The 27,744-nt window shown below is 40.3% G+C and overlaps 1 protein-coding gene across 1 annotated transcript in view; it reads right to left on the bottom strand.

The window, feature by feature from the left end:
- cdh22 (cadherin 22) overlaps positions 1-27,744 on the bottom strand; it is a gene marked incomplete at both ends in the record, with an annotated part of 74,453 nt that overhangs the window by 30,925 nt on the left and 15,784 nt on the right. Inside the window, 5 exons of the mRNA XM_080025915.1 lie at positions 6,867-7,003; positions 9,572-9,828; positions 10,840-11,021; positions 12,960-13,127; positions 18,358-18,477. Of these exons, the coding sequence (XP_079882041.1) occupies positions 6,867-7,003; positions 9,572-9,828; positions 10,840-11,021; positions 12,960-13,127; positions 18,358-18,477 (864 nt within the window). The remainder of the gene's footprint in view (positions 1-6,866; positions 7,004-9,571; positions 9,829-10,839; positions 11,022-12,959; positions 13,128-18,357; positions 18,478-27,744) is intronic.

Genomic DNA, 27,744 nt, shown 5'->3' with positions numbered 1-27,744 from the left:
AAGTCGATAAATACACCTATTGTATGCTTCTTATTGTCAGTTGCATTTACTACGTCCTCAACTATATTCATAGGTATGAAGTCCTTAGAAGGAGCCTCAACGTATTTCTCCAAATCTTGGAGTCTTTTCATTGTGGCAATTAAGTCACCTTCTCTGAATTATGTCTTGGGTGCAATTTATGAAATTATTCTTCCATAAAGAAGACATTAAGGCTTGAAGAGTGACATGTTTGGAGGCGTGTTTACTTGAAATGATAAATCTCCCCCAACACTCAACCGTGGTAATTGCAGCATTCATGCCCACCTCAGCTCCACCCAATATCCTCTTTGTTTACCATTCTTTAGATATTTTTCCCCCCTTGGCTCCAGCAACATGTCATTAAATGATGTCAAGGGTAAACTTTAAGCTTCAAAGCATACAAAAGAAAACCTATTGGTGCACTGTGTCTATGATTGTCTTCCATCTAGGCACATAACAGAACATGGAGGCTGGCATCGGGCCGGATATAAGTAAAAAAGACAGGTTAACCAAAGGCAGGCAGGCAGGCAAACCGACAATCATCAGCGTCTTAGCAGACCATTTCTCCCTCTCCCTCTATCTCACCACACACAGTTCTGCCCAACAGCGGCACAGCTGCTGACGAGAATGCCTGGTCTCAACTAATAGCATCATCCTCACATCATCAATGCAGGGTTTTAATTGACTGCTTTTTGCCAGAGCAGCAAGAACATAAACGCGCCAGAGAGCTCAAACCCGTGCTAGATATCTCTCCCTCTCTCTTCTTCTACTAATTTCGTCTGTGCATAACGCCGCCGTCCCCGCAGTCCCGGAATGAAAACCAGCAATCATCAGATGTTACACAATTTATATTTCAATTCCCAGGATTGAAACCGGATGAAACAATATGAGAATGCCCCGCCTCTATCATAACCCAAACTCCCTCCACCAGGAAAAAAAAGAGTTATTCAGTAAGACAGGTTCATTCATGTGGACCAAGTGATGCTGTTCTAAATCTGTCTGCATGATACAGAAGAATAATAAAAGGATTTCAACAGATTATTGGCATGCTCTGCATCTGTGCAGGCATTCACCAGCTGCTGCAAATCTTTCAGAACGACTGTATCGCATATGTATCTCTAAGGCACTGAATTATACTGACATAACTTCAGGGAAGACATATAGAGAATGTGAGAGTGTGTGTGCATGTCTTCTTTGCACATATGCATGTGTGTGTGTGGGTGTTTGTCAGGAGTGTCATGCTCCATATGACCAAATGGTTGATCCTCTTGCTCGTGCCAAACGTTTTTTTTTCTTTTGTTTTCCAGCTGGAGGAAACAGTTTGAATGTCACTGTTATCGGGTAGAGGAAAATGATAATAAAAATGTTCTGTACAGTGTCTGCTTCTGGTCTCTTTACTGAGACAGAGGCCGAGCCCTGTAGACATAGAGGCTACACAGGGCTACACAGTATTACGGCCCTTTTTCTTCAGTTTCATAGTTCCAATATTACACAGACTCACCAGTGGCCAAACAAAATGTTTTTTTTTTATGTGTGAGAACCAACAGCTGCAAATGGCCCTCATGTAAACAAAACAAAACATTAAAAAAGGGCCTCTAAACACACTAAATAATTGAAGATATTTACAAAATTCTATTTATATGACAGATGGTAAAGGAGAAAAATAAACATTCCACCATATCCCCCTTTTCAGAAACAAAGGTTTTTATGAATGCTCAACGATTCAGCTGGTGACTCCCACATGTAGAGACAGCCAGTCATTTACATTACATTATCCAGCCTACAAATAAGGAAAAGTGTTTTTTTAAACAGGTTTGGGGACTAGGAATACAAACCTGTGTGATACACCAAGGAGAACCAAAGCATGCTTCCAAATGCATAGGTTTGCTATGGTCTGTGCCTTCTAGTGAAAAAATTAATGCAAACAGCAATTTCGCTGAACCTACAACCAAACACATAATGTCCCAATAACAATTTCCATCTAAACACCAACTGGGCACAGACCATTTGTGTTCAATTCAACCGTGTCTGCATGCACTACATACTGTATAATACATAATACAACAACACAGAGAGAGAAAGAGAGAGAGAGAGAGAGAGAGATAACTGAATGAAACCAGGCAATGGATCGGAGCGACCCTGAGACCTGCTCAGTGCAACACAATATGAAAAATGCAAGACCTATTAATTGATGCTTCATAATATCACAAGAGCGGGTGATTGTATGAAAAATGAAATGCATTGGCATATGTTCTTAAAATGAGTGACAAGATTTTCTTTTTTGTGAGTGGAGGTAGAGCATTGTTGTTATCCTATGTCATGCATGGGGTCTTTCTATCATCAGAAATCCCTGAGTGGGGTTTAAATCATCAACGGATAGTTGATAAAGCAACCAAACCGAAAAGTGTACTTCATATTCATCATAGTGAAGTTTAATAGTCCATAAAGCACATGTAATGCATAATACACATGTATGTAACCCTGATGACAGTGCTATTCCTATATGTAACAATTCATCTCAACAATATTCTGAGATTTATACAATGCAAGGGAGAAACTCTGTGGCCTTGATTGCGAGACATTATCCCGCAAGCACTCTATTCACAATTCATGTGACAAAATAATAACAACGAACCATCAAGTGTGTAGGACAAACAAAACACATGGAACAACTATGTGAGCATTGTGGATGTCCTCCACCTCCTCCTCTGCAACATCACTGACAGTAAGGACACGTGAGTGATTATATAACAGGACAGACCAGCGGTACACATCGGCCAGGTCACAACCTCACCCCTCATTACACATTATTAGGTCTGCCCACTCTTGTTGACATACGCACTTTTTCACTACAATAACTACATTCATAAAAAACTTTAAAGCTAAAGTGTGTAACTTCAGTCGCCCCATATGAGGAATTCTGAGATTAATTACAACAACACTGTCGGCGCACCTACATGAGGTAAGCCTTTGGTGATTGTGCATGGATTTTATACCTTCTGTTGTACATTAAGGTTTTTTCTTAGCAGTAGAATCACTACTTTAAACATTTCTTGGGCACTAAATGGGATTTTTCTGAGCTCCTGTGCCAGTGTCGGGAGGCGACACCAGTTTGCACTGGGAAATACAGAGAGAGTTTTGTGGAGCTAATAGACTTAATCCACTTTGTGTCAACTCGTTTGTCCATGCTTTAAAGTAACCAACATTCATTTCTATGAAAACATTAGGCACTATAGCTTCAAACCCCTCTGTGGTGTATACTAACATCTTCTGTATTCCTTTGTTAATTGTATCTCATTTTGACTCCCACTTTAGCGTGAAGCACGTATTTTACACCGCAAATAGGACTAGCTTTTTTCTTCGCTTTCCTTTGCTCTTTGGATCCATTTTTCTTTCGAATTTTCCGACTTTGATTGGAAAGAGACACTTATCTCCCTTCACAATGTTTAAAAAAGCGTGTGATTCATTTGGAGTCAGAGAGAGACAGAGAGAGTGATGTTCTAAAGCCATACAAATCAAACAGTGCGCATGTGTTTGCCAGACGGTGAGTGAGAAAAGTTATGCTGTAGAAAAATGTCTCTTCCCCGCCACAGTGCAATAGATAAAGCCTTTCTCGCTAGACTTCAGTATCTTTTTGCCCTCCGGGTGATGTGTTTTTTTTCCCACCTTCCTGGCTGGGTAAAAAAAAAGAGAAAGCAGTTTTGCAAGGTGATATAATACTTGCTATCAGTTCTCGAAAATTATATGTCACTCCAACTTACCCAGATATGTTTCTATGGAGAAGACTGTTCGTGTGTCTGTGCTAGTGGCAGACCAGTTAAATGCTCTCCCTGTACTCGCTAGGTTTTGTGTTCTCTGCAAGGCAAGACAAGTACTACACAGATGAAAGCGTGTTTCCTCTCGTACAGTGACACGGTGTGATGGGGAAGAGAACTTACTTTTAATTGGGTGAATTTGACATGCCAGTGTGTGCATTCGTGTATATTTGTGTTTGATTGGTGGCGTATATTATCAGCACAGCGCACTCTGCTCACGGTTGCACTTGGAACTAAAACAAATTAACTTTTTTAGTCCGCAGACACATGCGCGGTAATTGACATTTAGTGTGTTTCTTGCAGTTGTGTAGCCAGCGGGGGGGTTAATCCTCGGGCACGGACTTTCAGAGCGCGTCGGAAAAAAAGCTGTTGTCACTTGTCCAATACTGATACAGTGGCAATACAATAGTTCAAAGGTCAGTAATGGACTGGGGGAATAATTACGGGGTTGTGCCATCAAACTTGAGCTCTAACAATGTCCTCAGACAAGTTGACCTTGTGGCGCTCGGGCCTTAATGAGCAGGGGGACAAAAAAAAAGAAAAGACAAAAATATATAACAAAATCATTATGGAGAAAATGAAAACCTTTCTTTAAAATACTCGTACTATAGCTGCTTCACAAGTCCCACCCCCTTCTAGACCCAATCTCTCGTGTGGCCTTTGTTTCTGTTTTTTTCCCCCCTTCTATCTCCTGTCTGCGCCTCCACAACTCTCAGGACTCCGTGAGCTAACGGGCGATAAAGAGAAAACATTCTGGAAGGGAATTCTGATGTTTTTGACCACTGACTCCATCTGTCCGGATGTTTCCTTGGACGCCAATGTGATAGGTTTTATCTATCGAGTGCAGGCATGTGTTTATGTCTGATATGGGAAGGGTTAGGGTACACTTTAAATGTTCAATTAACATTAAAATGTGACTATGACATAATGCCAAGCACAAAGAGGCAGAGCACAAAAGCGCCCAAATTGCTCTGGGAATTACAGCTTGAAAAAAAAAGAAAAAAAGACCAGTCTAATTTTGTCTTAATGTTTGTGTTGAGAGAGAGGGTGCTTACTGTTCAGTCGAGGCTACATTGACTATTGGCATAATCACAGTCTGGAGCTATATGCGGGAGGCACAAATATGAAGGCATTTAAAAATCAGCTTTGTTTATGTACATTGTTTTCCTTTACACTCTTCTGTGCGATGGGTGGATACCATTTAGAAGCAGAATGCAATCTCCTCTGCTTTCACTGCAATCCCAAAATCACTTCATCTCTGTGTGATTGAAAAAGTGTGGAAAAGCAGGCCCGCTGCTTTCTGAAGTTTACCTTTAATGATTCAGTAATAACTTCCCAGCTCCTACTAGTTATTACTTTCTTCATTTTCTTTGCATGACAAAAGGGATGGAAAAAATGTTAGCGCTTTCTTCATTTTCAGAGCTGTGTTTGTGTAGTGTGTTTTAACCCATGGTATCACAAAGAAGACACTGCATTTCCGGCAATCACAGATGATGTCCTTGCAGAACATGTGAAAAAATGACTCATCTCGAGTTTCCTTGATATGAGGGCTGTACTACAAAGCAAGATTATCAGGTTAGCAAGGTGCTTTGAGGATAAAGCTAGAGTTTTCAATGTCACAAAGGTGGCTCTTTTTTTAAGCTTGTTGTCAAAATCACTTTTTGTCAAAATCAGAATGTATCCTCACGAACCGCCAGCTCTCCATAGTGTGTGTGCGGCACTGAATATAAATGCAGTGTTAATACACAGCCTAGGCTCTGTAACCAGGGATGTTGCGTGGGCCCCCTTTTGTTTTCCATTAATACACAGTACAAAAAGCTGTTATCACTTGAAAATGGATTGATAGGTCTAAAAAGGGCTAGCACAACAAATACATCTAAAATAAAAATAGGTTATACATGTTTTTGAATTATGTAAATATTCTGTTTACATAAAAACTTATATTTTGTGCATCAAATGCACATGTTTCCTCCCTTTTTCAAACGCACTGCAGCATATCAAACTATTTCTCACAAAAACAAAATCCATTCAAATTAGAATATCGTATATTTTATCTGCAGGTCTGATTTTGGCATTTTAAGGAGTTATTTACTTATTTTCACCTCATGCTTCTCGGAGTGTCATGATCTCAGATGATATATTCTGATTACAGCTAAGACTTGTTGTGTCCATGTAAGTATTGTTCAAATCAAATCACATCAGTTTTATTTGTATAGCCCAATATCACAAATAGACATTTGCCTCAGTGGGCTTTACATTCCATACAATATGATACAATATGACACCCTGCCCTTAAAACCTTAGCTCGGCTGAAGAAAAAACTCCCAGTAAAAAACCCTTTACCGGGATTAAACAATAAATAAATTTGAAATCTCAGGGAGAGTCGACAAAGTAAGGGATCCCTTACTGTTGTTCTACTACCATACATAATGTTCCTAATCAGTGTCTTTTCTCAGAGCTAATAGCCACAACACACTGCTGCTGAAAATGTGCCAACAGCTAGCGCGGGTAGCTAATGATGCGCAGTAGTTTGAGGTTGTCTGTCACCCCTTATCACCCCTGGTAGGAGTCGGCAAATGTTGGACAGCTTGTACAGTCTCCATCACTGGCAGGCACCGGGTGTACACAAAGCTTGCCAATTGTCGGAGCAATGTTAACTTTCTTGTTTTCAAAATTGTTATTATTTCCTCAGTTTTTTTGTCCACTGATATGAGAGGGAAGAGAACATGGCTGCTAGATTACCTGTTATTGTGAAAGGTTAATGATGACAATTTTCATAATGTGTTGGATCCCTTCATTGTTATATCGGTGTCATCTTCATGGCTTGTTCTTGACAGGTTAAACTATGTAGCCTCTTAAAAGAAAAAGCTCATCTTGTACCCAGCAGAGCTAATAAATACCCAAATAGCTTTTAAAAAGGTACGTTTCAGCAACTTCCACACGTTTTGACATGGTGAAAAAGTCACCAGATGTGTGGAAAACCTGCATGTGATAAGCTCAATTTAAAAAATAAAGAAAAGGGTGGAAATGTACCTGCTTCTACAGCATTCACGCTGATATTGTGCCAGCCTGCGGTCTCTCGGTCCAAAATCTTTCCCAGTGTGATGGCGCCCGAATCTGGATCAATATGGAAGATCATTTCCTGGTCTGTGGTCCGATCGATGGAGAACCTGTAACAACAGACGCCATGCTAAGATTAAGGTGGTGAGAAAAATAAACAGTGAGTGAGAAGGAGTGAGTCAATAATACTATAAAGGTGTTTCAATGTTTAAGCTATTTCATTAAGGTATTTGCTTCTTTTTTTTTTACTTCTCAAGAGCTTTCCAAGGCCAAACAGGAAGGCTTCACTGAATAACAACAACTCACACAGAAGGGACAAGTAGATTTTTTGAGGTATTAACTGCAGACTTGTCACACAGGTCCCCTGACCATAATAGCAGCGTGTCCCTCTTTGCTTATTCAGAGAAAGAATATAAACATTACATTTTCATTGTGCACTAAAAAAAAAACAGAAATGCATCTGTGTCTGTCTGTGGGGTGCTTGGTGCTCAGGAAAGATTGGTGAGTCAACAAAAATCTGCTAAAAAGGTTTCTTTGTTCCTAGTTCCTCTCCCCTATCCCCATCACACACAGCAAGCGCGCGCGCGCACACACACACACACACACACACACACACACACACACACACACACACACACACACACACACACACACACACACACACACACACACACACACACACACACACACACACACACACACACACACACACACACACACACACACACACACACACACACACACACACACACACACACACACACAGCTCACTGACTTACTCATGCCCACATAAAGTACCATCGGCATTATACGCTCTTAAGGCATCTCTGATCAAAAAAAAAATGCCAGCAAGCATTCTCCAGGGTCTCACGAGAAGGATGGTCACATGTTTTTGAGATATAAAAATTAAATATTAAATAATTTTCATACAGGACATGGATTAATTTATAAAATAGTCCGGGTGTAGGATCTCATTTCCTGTATATTTCCACAGGTTAGGAAATGTCAAATAATGATACTGATTGGGATAATTACTCCATGATGACAAAGATTTCTTCTTTATAAGTCACGGCCTTGATTTGCAGAAAATATCCTCAGGATAACATATGTTTGAAATGAGATTGTGTCTGTTTACATGAATATCAACTACTGCATTTATTAAAACACAATGGCAGCGATCCACTGAGCATGTAAGATACTGAGTCAAGTTTACACTAACCGACATCATGTATTTGTATGTTCATTCATGTTTGTCACAGTTTACGGCCCCTTTATATCTGACATTCACGTACCATTTAGGACAGTGGTTAGATTTTAGCTGGATTAGTGTCCGACTTTATTTGAGTTAGTAGTAGTTACATGAGGACTGGTTCCATTTTCAGCCTGTTTTTATTTTGGACGAATGGATCTCTCTTCACTCAAAGGGGGTCTTACTGATCACATAAACCTCATTGCTCAGGTTGGATGATTATGTAGATGAAAAAAAAAAGGTGATTTGCCAAATGCCAGATGCCATGAGCCCCCACTGACTTTGCCCAGTAAATGGCTCCTGGCCAACCTCTCTGCCTCCCATTCACTCACTCATCCACTCACTTACTCAAAGCCCATGCACATGCATGCACACACACACACACACACACACACACACACACACACACACACACACACACACACACACACACACACACACACACACACACACACACACACACACACACACACACACACACACACACACACACACACACACACACCCACCCACCCACCCACACACACACACTCATACAGTATATGTTTGCACACGTACCGCACACTTTTTTGCTCAGGGCTGCCAAGACACTGGTGAACGACAGCGCTGCCATTGTGTTGTACTTTATTACACGTGGAACTCTGTGCCTCATGCATTTTTAATCAAGGTAATTTGCACAGGCACTGCGTGTGTCGGTGTATACTCTGTCAGTGAGACTGTCTTGGCCCTCATCTACATTCACCCCTCACACCGCAATTGCTCTTCTGAGGACGTATAAAGCAGAGAACTCGGCACCGGAGATTACCAGATGATATTGCTTTTATCACACACAGTGATCTGTGAGACACAAAGAGAGGAACAGTACAGCTTCATCCATTGTATGTCCCCAAGTTTACTGTTTGCTTGGATTGTCAATCCATCTTCAAGAGGAATTGTTAAATATGGATTTTGCTCTGTAGCCCATCAGCTACCAATGTATCTACAAAACTACATATGTATTTACTGTCAAAGTATAACTCTTTTTGTAATACAAATGTATTTACAGTGGTAAAGTAACATGCAGTAGATGAAGCCTGCAGCAAGCTTATGGTAGTAGGCTTGTGGAACGGCTGCCCATGTTGCAGTGTAAAAAAAAAAAAAAAAAGCCTACCTGATGTTCCAAAGAGCAGCCGTGTACCTACAGTATCTATTGTTTTAATCATATCTCTACATCTTTATAATTTTTTTTATATTCCACCTGCCACAATACTTTCATTCATATACATTGCAATAGTATTACCTTATTAAATCAGACATGTAGACCAGTATACGTTTGTTACTATTTGGTCTGTAGAACTCTTCTCTAAAGCGTCTCTATACATTACATATTTCTATAAGTAAAAAAGCCACGCAACAATATAATACAAACGTTGTTTTGTTGAAGCCGTACCTGACAGGTTTATTCTTCACATCTGGATCCCTGGCGGTGACGACTCCGACCAGTGCTCCTAACTTAGCATCTTCCTGCACTTCCATTATAGTGCCCTCTGCTGGTTGGAAGATGGGCGGCTCATCTATGTCTGATACGCTAACCCGCACTATGGTCTGGTCTCGAAAAGAACCCAGGTCCACGAAGCGAGGGTCCACATGCTTATTGACCGCCTCCACCACCACATTGTGTGTGCGCTTGCTCTCGAAGTCCAACGGCTGAAAAGGTAAATTAAATTGAGACTTTAAAATGAGCTGTTTAAAGTGACAACATGCTCAGGACTGACACTGATTGCCAAATGATGGTTGTTTACAAAAAAAAAAAAAAAAACTAATGGTAATTGTTGACTGTTGCAACACAAATGTAGGCCACTAGTGGCAGCCAATACACCATTGTATATATACTTTACTTTCTTGTTTGACTTGTTAGTTTCTTCCAAGTTATCATTGTGTCACATTGCCAAACAGTTTACAGCCCATCGAACCAAAACTCTGCTGCTGGCAAAATGCAACACGCTGATTCCGCCATTAGGCACTATTCACAACATGTGTCACTTAAAATAAATTATTTTGACATGTGCATTTCAATGAAAATACACTACTTCTGGCATTCTGAATCGTTTTCTTTTTTTCTTTTTTGTCACACAGTGCAAGGTTAAAATAATAAGTTGAAGACAGTTCAACTTTTGATGAGACACAGCACTGACAGCGCCTGTTAAACCCCAGTGGGCAACCAATGATCATCAATCATCAAAGATAAATCGTCTGTCTTTCTCTGTCTCCTCAGTGTTTCTTTGTCTGAACGAAACAAGGTCTAAAAGCCGTTCACCTTACCGACTTAGAGACTTGGCACCTACAGTAGTAACTTTACCAAAATAACCCCAAAAAAAGGTTATTTTGAATACTTATTAGCAAAGGCCCAATCACTTAGATATCTGGTCTATAGAGTCACTTTTCGGCAGGGACCATTTATGTATTTTTTTTTTAAAGCTAACATTACATGTGACGAGTAAACCTGGTAATGGCTGCGCAAATCTATTGATTGTTATTCATAAAGGGATACAAAAGAAAACTGTGTTTGTGCTTTTGTTTGGTGGCATTCTGTAAGAGGGAAGAAAGACTGAATCAACGGACATTATTATTAGTTTGCATTGAAAAGTTAATAGTATGCAATTGATTTTTTTTAAGCCTTAATTGAATGCGTGTGAGTATCATTTCTTGTCTCCGTACCTTCTTGATGGAGACAATAGCTTCCTGTGTCTCGGCATCGGTAGTGACTTTGAATAGCTCCCCTCCCTCTTTGATCAGATAGCTCATGTCAGTGTTCTCTGCCATGTCTGCGTCCGTGGCGATGACACGTCCAACCGGTGTCCCGACAACCGAGCCCTCTGACACCGAAAACTGGTACATCTCTGGTGAATGGAGTGAGGTGTGTATGGACAGATAAAACAAGGGCAGTCAGTTTTAACAAAAGGCACAGAGGGATGAAGTGAAAAAAGGATAAGTGTGTAGGTGTGGTATAGGAAACACCACAAAGGAATGGAGAGGAGAGCTAAGTGTAACATGAAGAAAGAAATGGAAAACCTTCAGTGGAGGGAGGAAGAGAAAAGATAGACAGACAGACAGACAGACAGACAGACAGACAGACAGACAGACAGACAGACAGACAGACAGACAGACAGACAGACAGACAGACAGACAGACAGACAGACAGACAGACAGACAGACAGACAGACAGACAGATAGACAGACAGATAGATAGATAGATAGATAGATAGATAGATAGATAGATAGATAGATAGATAGATAGATAGATAGATAGATAGATAGATAGATAGATAGATAGATAGATAGATAGATAGATAGATAGATAGATAGATAGATAGATAGATAGATAGATAGATGCTTGGATACAATTGAGTTGGGATGGGAATTTAATGAAATAACAGCAACAAATGGTCACACTAACAATGGAAGCTAGTGCACAAAATAATGCATCTTTTGACGATACACAACAATTTACTCTATCTGAACAGATCACTATGTTCTGTTAGCACTGCCTAACAGTTGACAAATAGCTCGGTCTTCACCAAACTTTTAGAATTCACATTGGACTTACATTAGATCAATGTTATACTATAGGTAGATTAATACAACATGCATCATTTGTTACTGTATTTAAACTAGAACATGTACTGTTTTATGTAAGCGATGTAAATGATAATGTGTGTCGACCTTAACTTGTGCAGACTAATTGAATCTGTCTGAAGAAAATGTATACAATCTGCCAGGGTTCAACATGAATGAGATAACAAGATAACAGTAAGAGATCAATCTATTCCCTAGGGGGACATTCTGTGAGAACGTCAAAGTCCTTACATATACAGTATGTCATCTTCCTTTTGCATCTTATTTATAAGGCAGCTTTTTCAAAAAACTCTCTCTATTCCCCATACTATACTATGGAAACACTACACCGCAGGCTTTATGCCTCTGACTGGGCAAATATGATTTACTGAGATGAAAAAAAAGGATTTATACAGAAAAAAAAGAACAAGGTGTGTGGAGACATATCAAATACAATCAAATAGGCTGTCAGATGCTGCTCCTCCAGCTGTAACAAAAAGTAATAGTGTTATGGTTTGACACCAAAATAAGGGAGGATGGAAGTATTTTCTGAACTAAAAAGTAAGAAGGCTAAAAAGTGGTATTTAGCATGTTCTTAAATAAGAATTGAGAAAGAAAACCACATTGGGTACGAGAGAAATACAAATGTGTTGCACTTTTCATTGTGCTCCGTGGACTTCTGGCTATGCAACACTGGCTGTTAGTTTAAAAGACAAGTGTTTGTGAGAGGTAGATTGAAATTCTCGGTCAAAAGTTTTACCTCCACCTGTTGAGCTTGTGTGCACTGAAAGTCATAAAGTCATAAATCCATAGCATTACAGTGAGGGAACAATCAACCGTATTGATTCAGTCCTCTCTTGAGCCTCGCTTTAAGAGAAGGATCAAACGTGCAGTGTGATGTAGGCTATCAATTCTCCATAGTTGACTACTTTGTTAAGGGCTGGTGGTTTGATATGCCCATGAATTACAAGGACTATGTACATGCCATTCAGTATGGTCACTGATGCTATACCATTGCTTATTGGTGTCAAATTGTGCATCTTCTATCTTCTTTCCAGTGTTTCTACGTGATTGCTTTCGCTCTCATTATTTCCGCTCCCTCTCTTAATTCTTTCTTCTGTCTTTTACACACTTTTCTCTCTGCTATGTCCTCTCCCTCTCAATCTGTGTCCCGCTATTTCTTCCTTCGTCTAGAAGTCGGCTAATGCACAGGAGACACTCACTCTGTGGGAAGCGCGGCGGGTTGTCATTAACGTCGGTGATCACTATGGTCACCGTGGTGGAGCCGGAGAGACCGCCCATTTGTCCTGCCATGTCTGTTGCCTTGACGACCAACTCGTAGCGATCCTGCGTCTCCCGGTCCAAGTCTGCCACCGCTGTCATGATGATCCCTAATGATCGAGGGATGAGGAGAGATTGAAGGGAGAGAGAGACAGAGGGTGAGAGGAGGAAGCGAGGCCAATGAAAGGTTATATCGGTGGTTAGCACTTATGCGATAACAAACTATATTGCCACTCTCTCAGTTTGAATATGAACTACCGCTAAGCACTGTATTATGGAGGGACACAAGTGCGGCGCATTTCATTTCACCTCCTTCAGAGAGGAGATAGTGTCATAGTTGCTCCTCTGCGCATACACCATTTTATGGCTCAGCTGTATTAAAATGAATAATATATAGGGGCCGAATGAAGGCATGCCTCAGCCGCCGTGGACAGCATTACAACTCTTCCATGATGGGTATAGGACCACAATCAAAGCTGAGAAGTGGATTCCCAAAGAGCACGCAGGGGACATGGGATAAGGATGTAGAAAGTGGGTTAGAAGGCTCACAGAGAGCTTCAATGGCTTTACTCAGTCCTGGGTGCACATTATGTTGCCTTTTAACAGAATCAGGGTTCATTTAAAAGCAGGCAGTTGAATGAGTAAAGCGACGCTAGACTCCCAATAAAATAAAAAAATACCGCCAAACCATATTGGTTACCCTGCAAAGAAAAAAAACAAGGAAAAGATCTGCTCATCTTACAATGACCAAATGCAGAAAGACTGACTTTTTCTAGCAAAAGGTTATGTTAGATTTTATTTCTGGCCCATAATAGTTTTGTGTCATTGTTGGGGTAAGTGGATGTGGCATTCTCTTTGTGAAGTTTACTGTCAAAGAGCCAGTGCGGTGGTCTCTCTTTTTATTCTATATCTGTCTTCATTTCTCACAAACATGCACATGGAGCTTCTGGGTTGGCACAACTCCTCTGTGTTCCTTGCATCAGCTGGCTGGTTTACTGTGAAAGAGTAATATAATTCCACTTTACCCCATGGGATTTTCCACATCAGAATCTATTGATGCATTTCCTGGGCCTGGTGTGCTGTCTCACTCCCAAAGGTTTGCATTGTGCTGGATAAACAACTCACTGATTCCAGTCACAGTTAGCCCTTGGCAAAATGTGACTGTTCTGTGAGAAGCCAAAAGACAGTACATGCAGCACTGGAGTTAAGGGGGGGAGGCAGAAGACATGCTCCTCTTTCATCCATCTTAGGCCAGAGAGGATGCATCTAAATGAGGGCTGTCAAAAGTAAAGTCCCTATCTGTGAACTGGTTTACAGTGACATTGCTCCAATATCATGGTGGGGACTATATGTAGATGAGTCTGCATGGACTGCAGTGTACGCATGAATGCAGCCAGTTATGTCTACGTGATCCCAATTCCAATGCATATCACGTAGCCTTTACATTAACTAATTTAACCAAATAATAGGGCCATGTACACCAACTGTGAAATAATGCCTGAGTATGGTAATGAATTAAATTAACATAAAATAAATGATGATGTTCCAATTATTATTATTTTTTTACTCGCGTCAATTGAATTTCTTTTTTCATCTCACTAGGCAATGAAAATCTAATTTCTACTGTGTACTCGCTAGCAGAACCAGCTGTCCTGCCAGTAGGGCCTTGATGATTATAAACATTGAAAATAAGTAGTTTTGCCAGGCTAAGATGTCAGCATGCCCTTTTGCGCCTGACAGAGTGTCATTTCCTTTGCCCCATGAGTGCCCTGCCAGCAACTGCTGATCTGTACATATTGCTGCGCTCACGTTTTCACAGGAGGTGTGTCATGGCACTCTTAATGTTGAGCAAGTGCAGCTAGCATGTAGAACAGCCACATAAAGCAGCACATCTCTTCATCTACACTTTCAGCAACTGCGTTCAAAAACATAACCTGTGTTGGTTGTTTTTTGGACTTGATTGTCTGCTAGTCAAGCTTCCATTGTTGCCAGTGTGCTAGAATGAGGCAGACGAGGAAGTAATTGGCCTAGTGTTAGCAAATAACAAAAAGCCAATAATCAGGAGAGAACAACTTGAAGTCGACACAACTGCATAGCTTTTTCCATTCCGAGAAGTACAGAGCAGTCCTTTGAGGAAGCTGCTTTATTATTATTACAGAGGTTGTAGGTGGTGCATGCATGAGAACACACACTTGCCCAAAGGGCATTCAAGCCCTAAGGCTGACCAACCATGCCACAGTACTCTGCACTGCATTGTGTGTGCGCGTGTGCTCACTTTATCTATTCATAATAAATATATTCTTTCAGATTTCAGTTATGTGTCAAAAATCTTGCCACTAGGCTGATTCTAGGTCCCACATAGGTCAGTTTGAATTTTTATCTCAGGGAATTGTTCAAACAATACTGCGGTATCAAGTACAGTCATATGAAAAAGTTTGGGAACCCCTCTCAGCCGGCATTATAATTGACTCTGCTTTCACACAAAAAAGATAAAAGTGGTATGTCTTTCATTTACCAGGAACAGCTAAGTACTGGGATGTTTTCCAAACAAAGATTTTTTGAAAAGCAGAATTTAGTTTTATGAAATTAAATAAAATGTGAAAAACTGGCTGTGCAAAAATATGGGAACCCTTGTGGTTTTGCTGATTTTAATGCATGTAACAGCATGTAAAACTGAGGACTTTAAACACAAAATTGGTTGGATTAAGCCTTGAACCTCATATAAAGGTCTGTTTAATCATGAGAAAAGGTATTTTAGGTGCCTAAATGCAGGTTGCACTTCTCTTTGACTCTCTGCAGAAGTGAGACAGAATGGGATCATCAAAACGATCAAAAAAGATCTTAAAAACAAAGATTATTCATTGTCATGGTTTAGGGGAAGGCTACAAGAAGCTTTCTCAAAGGTTTCAATTGTCAATTTCTACTGTAAGGAATGTTGTCAGGGAATGGAAGGACACAGTTGCAGTTAAACCCAGGTCTAGCAGACCAAGAAAAGTACAAGAGCGGCATATGCGGCGGATTGTGAGAATGGTTGCAGACAAACCCACAGATCACCTCCAAAGACCTGCAAGAACATCTGGCTGCAGATGGTGTATCTGTACATGGTTCAACAATTCAGTGCAATTTGCACCAAAACATCTGTATGGCCGGGTGATGAGAAGGAAGCCCTTTCTGCGCCCACGCCACAGATACATTTGCTTGGAGTATGGTAAAGCTCATTTAGACAAGCCAGATTCATATTGGAAGAAAATGCTTTGGACTGATTATGCTTTGACTTTGGTCATTATAAAAAGTGCTTTAGGAGAAAACTGCATTTCAAGTAATACACCTGCTACCTACTTTCAAATTTGGTGGAGGTTCAATCATGCTGTGGCCACTTCAGGGACTGGGGCCCTGGTTAAAGTGGATAGTCGGATGAATTCAACCCAGTTTCAACAGATTATTCAGGATAATGTTCAAGCATCAGTCACAGAATTGAAGTTGCGCAGGGGTTGGATATTCCAACAAGACAATTACCCTTAACACAGTTAAAATTCCTGCAGAGGGAAAAGTACAATGTTCTGATATGGCCGTCGCAGTCCAGTGACTTGAATATCATCGACAATCTATGGGATGATTTGAAGCAGGCTTTCCATGCTCGGCAGCCATCACATTTAACTGAACTGGATCGCTTTAGTATGTAAGAATGTTAAAAATACCTCCATCCAGGATCCAGACACTCATCACAGGCTACCAGAGGTGTCTAGAGGCTGTTATTTTTGCAAAAGGAGGCTCAACTAAGTACTGATGAAATTTTTCTTTTGGGGTGCCCACATTTATGCACCAGTCAAATGTTGTTATGATGCTTATTACATATTTTCTATTATTCCAATAAACAAAATGACACCGCTGAATTGCTTCTGTTTACCTAAGGTATGTCATATAAGTAAAGGAATTTGCTTCTTTGAAATCCCAGCTAATGATTGACAAAAATCCCCAAAAACGTTTTCATATGACTGTATGTTTTTCTAGATGACAGATGCAGGTGCGCCTTTATTTCAGTTATAGAGCAACATTGCAGTTTAGCAGGATATACAAATTAGTTTTAGTAGGTACTGCTTTAAAATGGATCGTTTTGTTATTGTTCTATCTAACAGTAAACTCATGATCTATCTATCTCATCTATCTAATAAAAAAATATATATATAAAGAATGTAGGCTTCATCAACCATTTGATTCAGGTTATTCAAAACACCTTCGGATAATTCCAGCATGGCCTTAGCGACAAAAACAATGGTGACTTGCTGTTCAGTTTGATGTCAAGGTCATTGAGAGTGATATTAATGAGGCAGATTTCACAGCTGTTCCATCACTTCCTCATAGTGACCTTCTTGACTCGTACCTATTAGGCTGGCCTGTCGGCCTACAAATTGGGCGAAGGAGTTGGAATGGGGGTTTTGAGACAGGAGCTGGATTGAACCATGCTAGTCCCACCAAGGCAGAGCCATTTATCATCCAAGCTCGTAGGCTGGCTGAATCAAAGTGGTGGAGACCAAAAAAGGAATCATTAAAACGTTAGTGCTTTTCCCTGCGGGGGAGAGAGACATTTGAAGGCAACACTGTGTTACACCAATCCTAAACTACTTCGGAAAGACTTTAGGTCAGGCCGCATTACTCCTATAAGCCCCAGATTGATGCGGAATTGGGAATTTCTCATTCAGCTGGGGGATATTCTTCTTAGGGTAAATCTGGATCTGGTGGAGATCTAACTAGTGCAGTGATTGCTAGGACAAATTTGCTAATCTTTGATCCAAACCAAAAGTCGGGTAAAATATTAGAGTGAAGACCTACCTGCATTTGGTCTGACAACACTAGTGTCTAGTGTCTATTAACATGACAGGTGGTAGCAGCAATACAATCAAACATGTTGAAATACATAACATATGTGTTACATATTTACATATACATTTTTTATTTTAAATCTAGCATTGAATATCCAGTTATGTGTGCTGTTCATGTTCGATGTCACTTACAAATTATACTAAATAAGTTGTTCAAATATTGGCTTAAAAGGTGACACTAGTGTTTAGTCGTATATGCCATATGGTATTTTGAGTGTTTGATAAAAAGAGCCAGTGGTTGTTGGCAGAAACCTTATAAAGTTCCTTGTCTTTTGGCCGATTGATTTCATGTTTTTGGCCACAAATTTTGATTGATGTGGGAATTATGGTCTCTGAGCACAAGATTGCTTAAGGTATTGTGGGAAAAAAAAGAAGCAATAGAAAAGTTTATGAGGAAAAGAAATAGCAGGGAGGGAGGGAGGGAATGATCGTGAATGTGTGCTCTTTATTTTCTTCTTACCTGAATGTCTGTCAACAGTGAAAAACTTCTCTCCATCCAGTACGCTGTATACCACTCGCGCACTGCTGCCGTATGTAGGGTCGTCAGCATCCGATGCAGTAACCTTCATAACGGATGTTCCTGTTGAAAAGAGACAACATTAAGTGCTAGAATGTATGTGTGTGTGTGTGTGTGTGTGTGTGTGTGTGTGTGTGTGTGTGTGTGTTTGTGTGTGTGTGTGTGGGGGGGGGGGTTCAGACCTTGGGAGTGAGGAGGTCTGTACAAAAGTATTACATGCTGGTCCCATTCACTGTTTGTCTTGTTGTTGTATGAGTTGGACACATATTGTGAAGGCTAAGGTTTCAGGCTTAAAAATGCAGTGTGCCAATAAAAGGGACGCAGAATAGCCAAAGTTGTATGCGTTTTAGTTTGAGCACCCAAACTAATACCCTTGCGTGGGTTCATGCGTAGGTTTCTCGTTTGTGATTATACTCAGTCAGGAGGACACAGAGGTTAATGCATCTGGGTACCTCTGCACCAGGTAGCTTTTTCATCTCTATGCACATCATTTTCAAAACTAATTTTTTTGAAGATGCAAATGACCTTTTCATTACACCATCGCTTAGATATATATTTAACTGTCGTTTGCACATAAATTGTTCTCAGAGATGAAAGGAAACATGGAGTCACAAAGTCAACGTGATATCTTCAAAGACTTTTAGAAGCTGAGGAAATCTACTGCAAACAATTACACGTGATTACCGTCACTAAGGCAAAGAAAACATTCATTTCCACACAAAGACTTATTATTTGGATTATTTTGTTGACAATGTTTAAGTCATTATTTTCCACTCGGAGCAGTATATTTGTCAACTGTGTGTCTACACAAGCCTCTGGCGGCAAATACGCTGGAGCATCTCTCAATTTAGTCACACATTTGTTGTTAAAGCTCAGCCCGGAGAGACTATAAAACACTGAAGTTCTTCATTTTCTAGGTTGAGAAACAACCCCATATGGCTTTTGGCTTGTGAGCACATTTCTTCTCTTTTCCATAAATAATTTCACTTACAGGAAAAAGAACAAAAAAAAAAAAAAGGAGACGTTCCTGGGCGCCAAAGGTCCTCAAGGACAAGGAGTCAGTCTTTGTCTCAATCCCTCTGGCCAATGCTATGGGTAATTACTGACAGCTGGTGTTGTCCACCAAAGGTCATCGCTGTAGCCTTTCTCAGAGCCCTGTCATGCCACTGTCCCGCCACATAATGGCCATATGCTAATGATGCTAATTAGCGGGAAGTGTCAGAGCACTGTTTGTTTCCTGTCATCCAAAGGAGCTCCTAAGGGGGGAAGCGAGGGAGGGTGCGGCTAGTGGATTATCATTAAAGTCACCCGGCCATTAAATCAGACAGCTCAGATCACTATCCTGCCGCTGTCACCTATAGCCCTCTTTTGTTCTCCCTGTACGTAGATCGGAGGAGCTGTCCGCCTTGCATGCTAACAAACCGCATAGCTAGTTAGCATATGATGCAGCACTCTACCTGGTCTATGGTAGGCCTACTGATGAGGGTGTACCATTTTGCAGGTATTCCAGAATACGTGGCAATGTCACACATTAGCTTCAAAGGTAAAACGTCCTTAGGAATAATTGGTGTGAAGAAGATTTTCATTAACATACCAAGGGCTATATAGAGTTGAGGCATTTCCATCACTTGCAACAATTCTGCCTATATACCTGTATGGCACTACTGCATGCTGTGGGCCCAACAAAGCCATTTTCGTCCAGGGGATTACTCCCGTATCTTAATTTTCCCCAGGTAACAATCAGTTTGATGCTCAGCTGTTTCTGGGTACTGGCTGGCAGCAACGTCAGATGGCTGGGGAAGAACTATATAAATGCAAATGCTTCTTTATTGTGTTTATATTAAAAAAAGAGAAGTGAAGCAGCGAGTTTGGCACTTGGGTTCTTATTAAAGAGCTCTGGCTTGCATCAGTTTCCTTCCGTGGGAGAAGTCATTACTTACAGTATCTATTGGCGACGTGGTCGGTGTCTCACTTAGGCAGATTCTACTGTTGATGGACGTGGGCATCCGATGAGAATATATTGACTTTTCTCAAATTTCGAATGTAATGCAAATTGTAGTAATAGGAGAAGTGTGTCTAAGGGAGAGAAGCTCCAGATATTCATTAGCTAAAGAGTTGTTTTTCCTCTCACCATCTTAAAGTAAATCATAAAATGCTCTCAGAAGAGACGGTGTGTACTGTACCAATAACAATTTTAATCAACAAAATATGCAGGTTTGTTTCTCTTTATTCCCCCTCACAGACACATTCGTTTGGTCTGAGTTTGTTCGATATGGCTGTGCTTCAACACTTTCTACATAATATTCCTCACATGCCCACAAAGTAACACTGCTGAAATTGAATGTCACAATCAATTATACCTTGTGGTATTGCATTCATTTCTTTTAACTTAACACCTAAAAATGAATTATTCTTCTAACACCCAGCGGTTGATGTTCTCACCTTGCTAAAAAGGAGTAGAAATGTGTTTATTTACTATGATAAAGACTGTCATTGCTTTTGGTCAACTCTTCCAAGTTTAATAGAGCTTACACAATTCTGACTACATCTAAATCACACAAGGTCGGAAGTGCAACTTTCCTGCAAAATAGATCAGTGAAAGAATCCCTTCAGGCAAGTATACATATTAAAACATATGCAACTTCTATAATTTTGTCAGAGGTCTGAGTCAACCTTACTTAGCCGTCAGTGCTTCTACTTAGGATACAGATTATATGTAGCCAGTTGTTGATCCCACCATTAAAACAATATTAAAAAAAGTCAGCATTGTGCCGATTTCCCAATGTGACACAACTGATATTCAAGTATAATAATGAGATGATTTGATAGCAAATATTTCCCTTGAAGCATTCATGAGAGCAACACCGTCAAGCAGTTTTATCTCCCACTGACTTGCCACAGCATGGACGACTACACAGTGTTACTATATCTAATTGCCATGCAACTATAATGAGGATATGACTTTGCTATTAATTTAATCTTCTGGCAGAACAAAGTGCTTGGCAGTTGAATGGCAGCTGTTTATTTTAACATTGTTTACCACTTCTATTCAATAGAATAATATTTCTATAATTCTATTGCTACAACAATCCTGAAAATCCCACCAGATACGTGAGATTTACACCTCAATAGTTTCCCTTTAATTACCAAGACTGTGGCGGTCTGACATTTGTACTAATTTGTACTGCAGTTTTATAATGAACACAAAAAGATGCTTTTCACTTCTCATAACAACATTGACAACAGTGTGCGTTGCCACGTTCTTTCAATTCAGTGTATTTAAGGTGATTCAACAAAGCATCCCTCTCTATCAGTCAGCCCCCCTTCTCCTCACTATCTGTATGCACAAACACCCACAGAGAGAGAGACACACAGACACACACACACACACACACACACACACACACACACACACACGCGTCACCTGGTTGCATCTGAGTGAGGCATTTTGAGGGCAAAACAGCATATTTTTGAGGTGAGATACGCTTTCTTCACAGTATTGACTGCAGTTATCCTTTGGTTTAAACATAATCTTACTGTTATCAATGTAAGACAACAAACGGGCGTCAAAGCCGAAGATTAACACTAACATTGTGTCAGACTCTTGTCTTATCGCTTTCAAACAGAACACTGTTTAAGATGGTTTCTGAATCAAAAAAGTTTGAGTAAATGCTGCACACTGCAGTATGTTTTCATCCTTCAAAATACAATTGCATGGACTATCCAGAGCAACTGTAACATTAAGGTTGCTTTTCCATTTACGGCTTTACTCTACTTAAATTCTTTTTGATTTTTCACTATGTAAAAGTACCTGGCACATAATATTTTGGTACCAACCCTTGTTGAAGTTCAAAAAAGGTACTGTGCCAGGTATTAAACAGTGACATGAAACAATGCAGACAACCGATTGTTTGGAAATAAACAGCACTGCCATTGTGTCATCCATGACCTCTTAAATCTCACAAAATCCCATGGAAAAAACCTCAGCTCGTGCAGGGATTTTATACCTTCTGCTGTATGTCGAGGTTTTTTCAAAGCAGAATCAACAACTGAAACATTGTGTGGGAGCTTCTTGGGATTTAAGCTACTGTGCCATTGTCAGGTGGCTACACCTGTTTGTAAACGCTGCCATACTGAGAAATTCAGAGAGAGAGGTACTGTATGTGGAGCTGTTAGGCCTAATCAACTTTAAATCAACTCATTTGGTGATGGATTGAAGATAACTGACGTTCATTTATATGAAAAAGTTAAGCACTATAGATTCAAGCCATGCACATTACCCCTTGAAGGATAACGCAAATAGCATTCAAATGGAAACTAACCCTGGAACCGTCTGAGGTGAAATGGAGTAAGGAGTTTGGTTGTTTTTGGGGGGTGTGTGTGGAGGAACTCGTTGGAGGGTGGGTGACGATGGCTATATAGTTAGATTTATGCACACGCTTGGGTTTAATGGTATCAACACAGGCTGTCGGAATGGCTTCCCACACCATTCCGGCACTCTGGGAGAGATGGTTCAATTACTGCGAGGGGAGCCGGAGGAGTGCGCCACGTGTGAGACACTAGACTGACAGCTATTTAAGAGGCGGCCTCGTAAAAGAGATTTGTGCCCGTCTCAGCTGGTGCCGTGCGGGTGCGAGTCGCAGCGAAAAGGCTGCAGCACTGAGCCTCTCTCCCCGGTCCGACCCAACTAAATCTGCAGGACTGAGTGCTCCCCGCCCGCATTATGGATCATTTAGTAAAGCCATAAAAGCTGAGGTGTTTTCACATGAAAAGTTATTTCTTCACTACTTCTACTGTAATTCATTCCTCTCTCTCTCATCCACATAAATGCCCCACGAGAGACAGAGAGACAGAGAGAGAGAGAGAGAGAGAGAAATAGAGAGAGAGAAATAGAGAGAAAGAGAGAGAGTGAAAGAGAGAGAGAGGAAAGGTTGAGAAAGATATAAGCATAAAGGGAAGAAAAATCTGCTTTGACATAAAAGCCAATGGCCTGCTTACATTGATCTCCCTTTGAGATCTCTACGAGGATTTGGGGATATTCTTCATCCGGCCAGGCAGCGGTTGTAAATCCAATCGTTGTTAGCCTTTGAACTTGTGCCTTTTTAATAGATCGGATCATTATTTGTTGTGTGGACAATATTGCGGTGCAGTGTGGCATGAGAAGCTTACATTGCAAATGCTCATATTTCTAAAGCATTGTCTCTACCCCCGTATCGGTATGTTATACATGCACATTATTGTGTTAGACACATAATTCTGTGCATGTCAAAATCTATAATGTACAAGAAACTGTCCACATCCCTGCTATGCTTGATCGTGTCTCTACAATATGTACGAGTGGGAGTCTCTATCAATTTCATAATCATGAATATGTCATACTGCTGTTGTCATAAACACCTTCCATGCCTTCAAATACACTCCATCTTGTCTTTTTGTAAACTGAATCTTGCCTTCATATACACTCTCTCTCCCTCTCTGTGTTCCACCATCCCCTAAACACACACACACACACACACACACACACACACACACACACACACACACACACACACACACACACACACACACACACACACACACACACACAAAGATCAGCCAAAAGCAATTATGTCAAGCACTGTGGTAGAGCACCTAATGGTGGATGTTACTGGTCATATACATAAAGGTAGTTGGCAGAGGATATTGATTGTAAGTTGCTCCTGCCTTGTCGCATTGCTCTCTCCTGTGATCCTGCTGCTCCAAATGCCTCATCCTCTGTTAGCATGACAGGCTCCGGCTGTTCTAATAGGGACTGCCGCAATTTGAAGCCTCCTGGGCAACCTCCCTGGACCACAGCAACGGGAAGGGTGATAATTACTTTAATCCGGATGTGGAGTTCTTACATTACATACAAAAAAGGAGTGTGGGTGGGTGGGGGGATGTAGCTTAATGCTGACTCTGCCAAGGGTGAGAAAGAATGGTAGAGGAAGTGAGTGTGAGAGAGAGGGAGGGAGGGAGGGATAGAGGTCGAAAGAACAGAAGAGAAAATATTTTGCATGTTTTGAACTACTGTTGTAAGGTATAAATCATTAATGAATATTTTTCCATGGTAACTTCATCCATACAAAGATCGCATCGGTTCTTGTTTGTTTAGATATTTCCAGGATGTGCACAGGTCACTTGCCAAAGCGTTGCCGGGAAAAAGCAATTTTGGACTTCCCAAAAAAAGTCAGTCAATGGATAGAAATGTATTTTTAAACCATTGACAGGGATCTTTTTTATCGTTTCATCCTCCCCAGTGCTATTGTGTCCGTCAAATGCCATTAATTTTGTGTGTTTTGTGTGTAAGGGTAACATCAATGTTATTATTTCGTACATAGTGATAGATAGGGTCGTGACCTTCACAAAGTACATTTTACAAGGCTTTCTCCAATAGTGCTCTCTAGGCTTTCATTATTGAAAATATATACAGTATATATACCTTACTTTAAGTATTTTATGCAGCATCTGGATGTCTTTTTAGCAGTAGCAAATTTGACCATACAGAGTCTTCAAAGGATGTTCTTTTTTTCTGTGAGGAACTATGCTGTTATCATGCTAGTGTGCTTGACACTTAGTCAAAAAATATCATATCACATTTTTTTTATAGAAGGTTCTCAAACTCGATTTTATCATAACTCTTTAGTTTTTCATATTTGAAAATACTATTTTGCAAGTTATGAAAAATGCAGGGTATGGCAAATTATTTTTCAAAAACATATAGTAGGCTTACGTTTTATCCTCAAATGATTTTGTTTTGATTGATAAAAATAACATGTATAACATTTTTTTAAGTAAAAATTAAAATATTTTGTGTGTCTGAGCATAAAAACTATTGACCAATGAAGCACAATGAAATGGCAGATTACGGACTTATTCTAATTGTTCAGGGTCGAATACTGTCATATCGCTGCCCCAAATTGAAGTCAAAATCTAAACTGCTATCTATGTCGAAATGAAAATGATCCTTAAAAGGTGCACAGGATGCTAAGACATGTACAGAGAGATGCAAAAAAACGCCACAGACACAGCCAGTTGTATAGTTTATAAAAGTGCAAACATTGCCTAAACATGCATACTGGTTTATTGTCCTCTGCATTTTGTCAACTTCTCCAACGTGGATTCACATATTAATTATACTGTCTCTTTTACGATAATTGGATAAGTGTCAGGTTCAGTTTAAGGCTAGCATGGTGCTACCTGGGACAGTGTCTGTTGTGCTTTGTGTTAGGCAATCCTACACTGCATCAGCTTGTTTCATTAGTCGGTAATAGCTGGGGATGGCGGTCAGCTTAATGTATGTTATCAGACTATGGCTATTTGCCTGCCTGTTGTTCTTTTGGACAGTGCCTTGTCAGTCAGTGTTACCTGAGGTCAGGGGCTACAGCACGGACGTCGTGTCATGCTGCTTATCTGCCACTCAGGGGTCCTAGGGTCCCCCTCTAATGGAACCACATCAATCACAGGATCAGCTCTGTGAAAATGCTTCACCCTGTTACGACTCCACCATAGAGAGCTGCCCCTACCGACCACATTCCAACCTGACTCACTCATTGTCACCCAGCTTTTGAGTGGTGAGGAAGGTTGTCTGTCCTCAGTGACTCAATTATTTAAATTTCAACAAACTGCGCTCTTTTTCAGCTCGCATAAAGACTTTAAAAAAACAGATCATTGGACATCTTAGTATGCATGTTGTTACACGGCGTAATACTGATTTCAAATTGAAAGTGGCCTGTCTTCATTCCTTCAATATCAGCAAGACGTGAGGAGCATATAGAGATTAGCTTGAGGTGCCATTGTTTGAAAGCCAATCATGCAGTAGGCTAAGTGTAATAGATATTGTGCCCAATAGCACTGTCGAGACAAGGGTTAACTGTTGAAGATGCAACACTATTACAACTATGAAGAATCCCAGCATCCGACTTTAATAGTACTTTAGCCTCTGGGTTTGTGTTAAACTTTTAAGGCCTAGCCCAAAGCAACATGCATATTTAAACACTTACTATGGCTAGGAAAAACTAAAAAGGAAAAAAAGATGGATCCAATTCAAATGTTAATGATGCGGCCTTCCAAAACATATATATTAGCCCACCATGGAACACATGCTCCCATTGCAATACCACTATACATTATTTGAAATGTATTGGGTGTGTTTTCCTCATGCTGCTGAACCAGACTGCTGTAACCTGTGCAGCCATCGGTGTTCAGCTAGGTCCAGAGGGAGACAGGCTCGTAGCCTCACATGACATCACCACAGCAGGGCCTCTGGACCAGCATCACGCCTTGGAGAGGTTAGTGGACACATATTTCACACACATAACCAACAATCAGCACTGCTTCTTGCACTTTATGATAAAGCCCTTTCTTCATATACCATCTTGCCAACACTGTGGATGTGGAGCCTGTCATCCTTATGGTCTGACCTGTCTTCTGAACACAATGATTGAACAATAAGACATCACATGAGGGATATTTTCTTCTTCCAATAAAGCAAACAGATAGAAGCTTAATTGGAATTGTAAATTGGTACGGTTTACCTGCATGGTTCTTTCTCAGTATACATTTCAGAATGTCTCTGTCACAATTTTACTAAAAATAAATTGAAAGAATCTTAAATGGTGGAAAAGCTGCTGTTCATATAGAAAGGGAGCCCGAGCTCTTATGATGAGATCTATTAACGTCATGAGACACACACCGGTTGAACATTATTACATTTCTTCACAATAAGTCTTCACACTCAACCACAAGATGTGCCTATCCATCTGTTGCTATGGTAACAAGACCCAATGCATATTATTATCACATAACAACTATTTTATTATTTCTGCTAAGTGGGTTTTGCAATCTTGAGAGTTGTACCCTCTCAAAGAGAACTCCCACCTTTCTCCATCACTTCAACCCCATTATAAGTTTGGGAAAAACATACTTAATAAATCAAATTAAATTAGAAGAAAAATATCAGTAATTACCGTAAAAATAAGAAATAAAAAGAAAACACCAGCAGGCAAACCCAACACAATGTCCTTAGGAAATAAGTAATGATTTTGGAAGGTTCTAATCTAATTTGTATTCTACAAAAGACAACCCAAGTTAGGGAGGCATCAGCTCTGTTTATCTGCCACACCTCACCATTTCCACTTGGAGACAATACAATTAAGTAAAAGTAACAAGCCAAAACACCAAATGTACTAATACCACAATATGAATTCTGGACTTCAAGTATTGATTTGCCTACCATCACAAATAGGGTTGCAAAATTCCGGGAATTTTCAAAGTTGGAAACTTTCCAAGGGAATTAACGGGAATTAACGG

Source organism: Ammodytes marinus (assembly GCF_949987685.1).
Source record: "Ammodytes marinus genome assembly, chromosome: 4".
In the NCBI taxonomy this organism is placed as follows: domain Eukaryota; kingdom Metazoa; phylum Chordata; class Actinopteri; order Uranoscopiformes; family Ammodytidae; genus Ammodytes; species Ammodytes marinus.
This window is presented reverse-complemented; position numbering and strand designations above follow the sequence as displayed.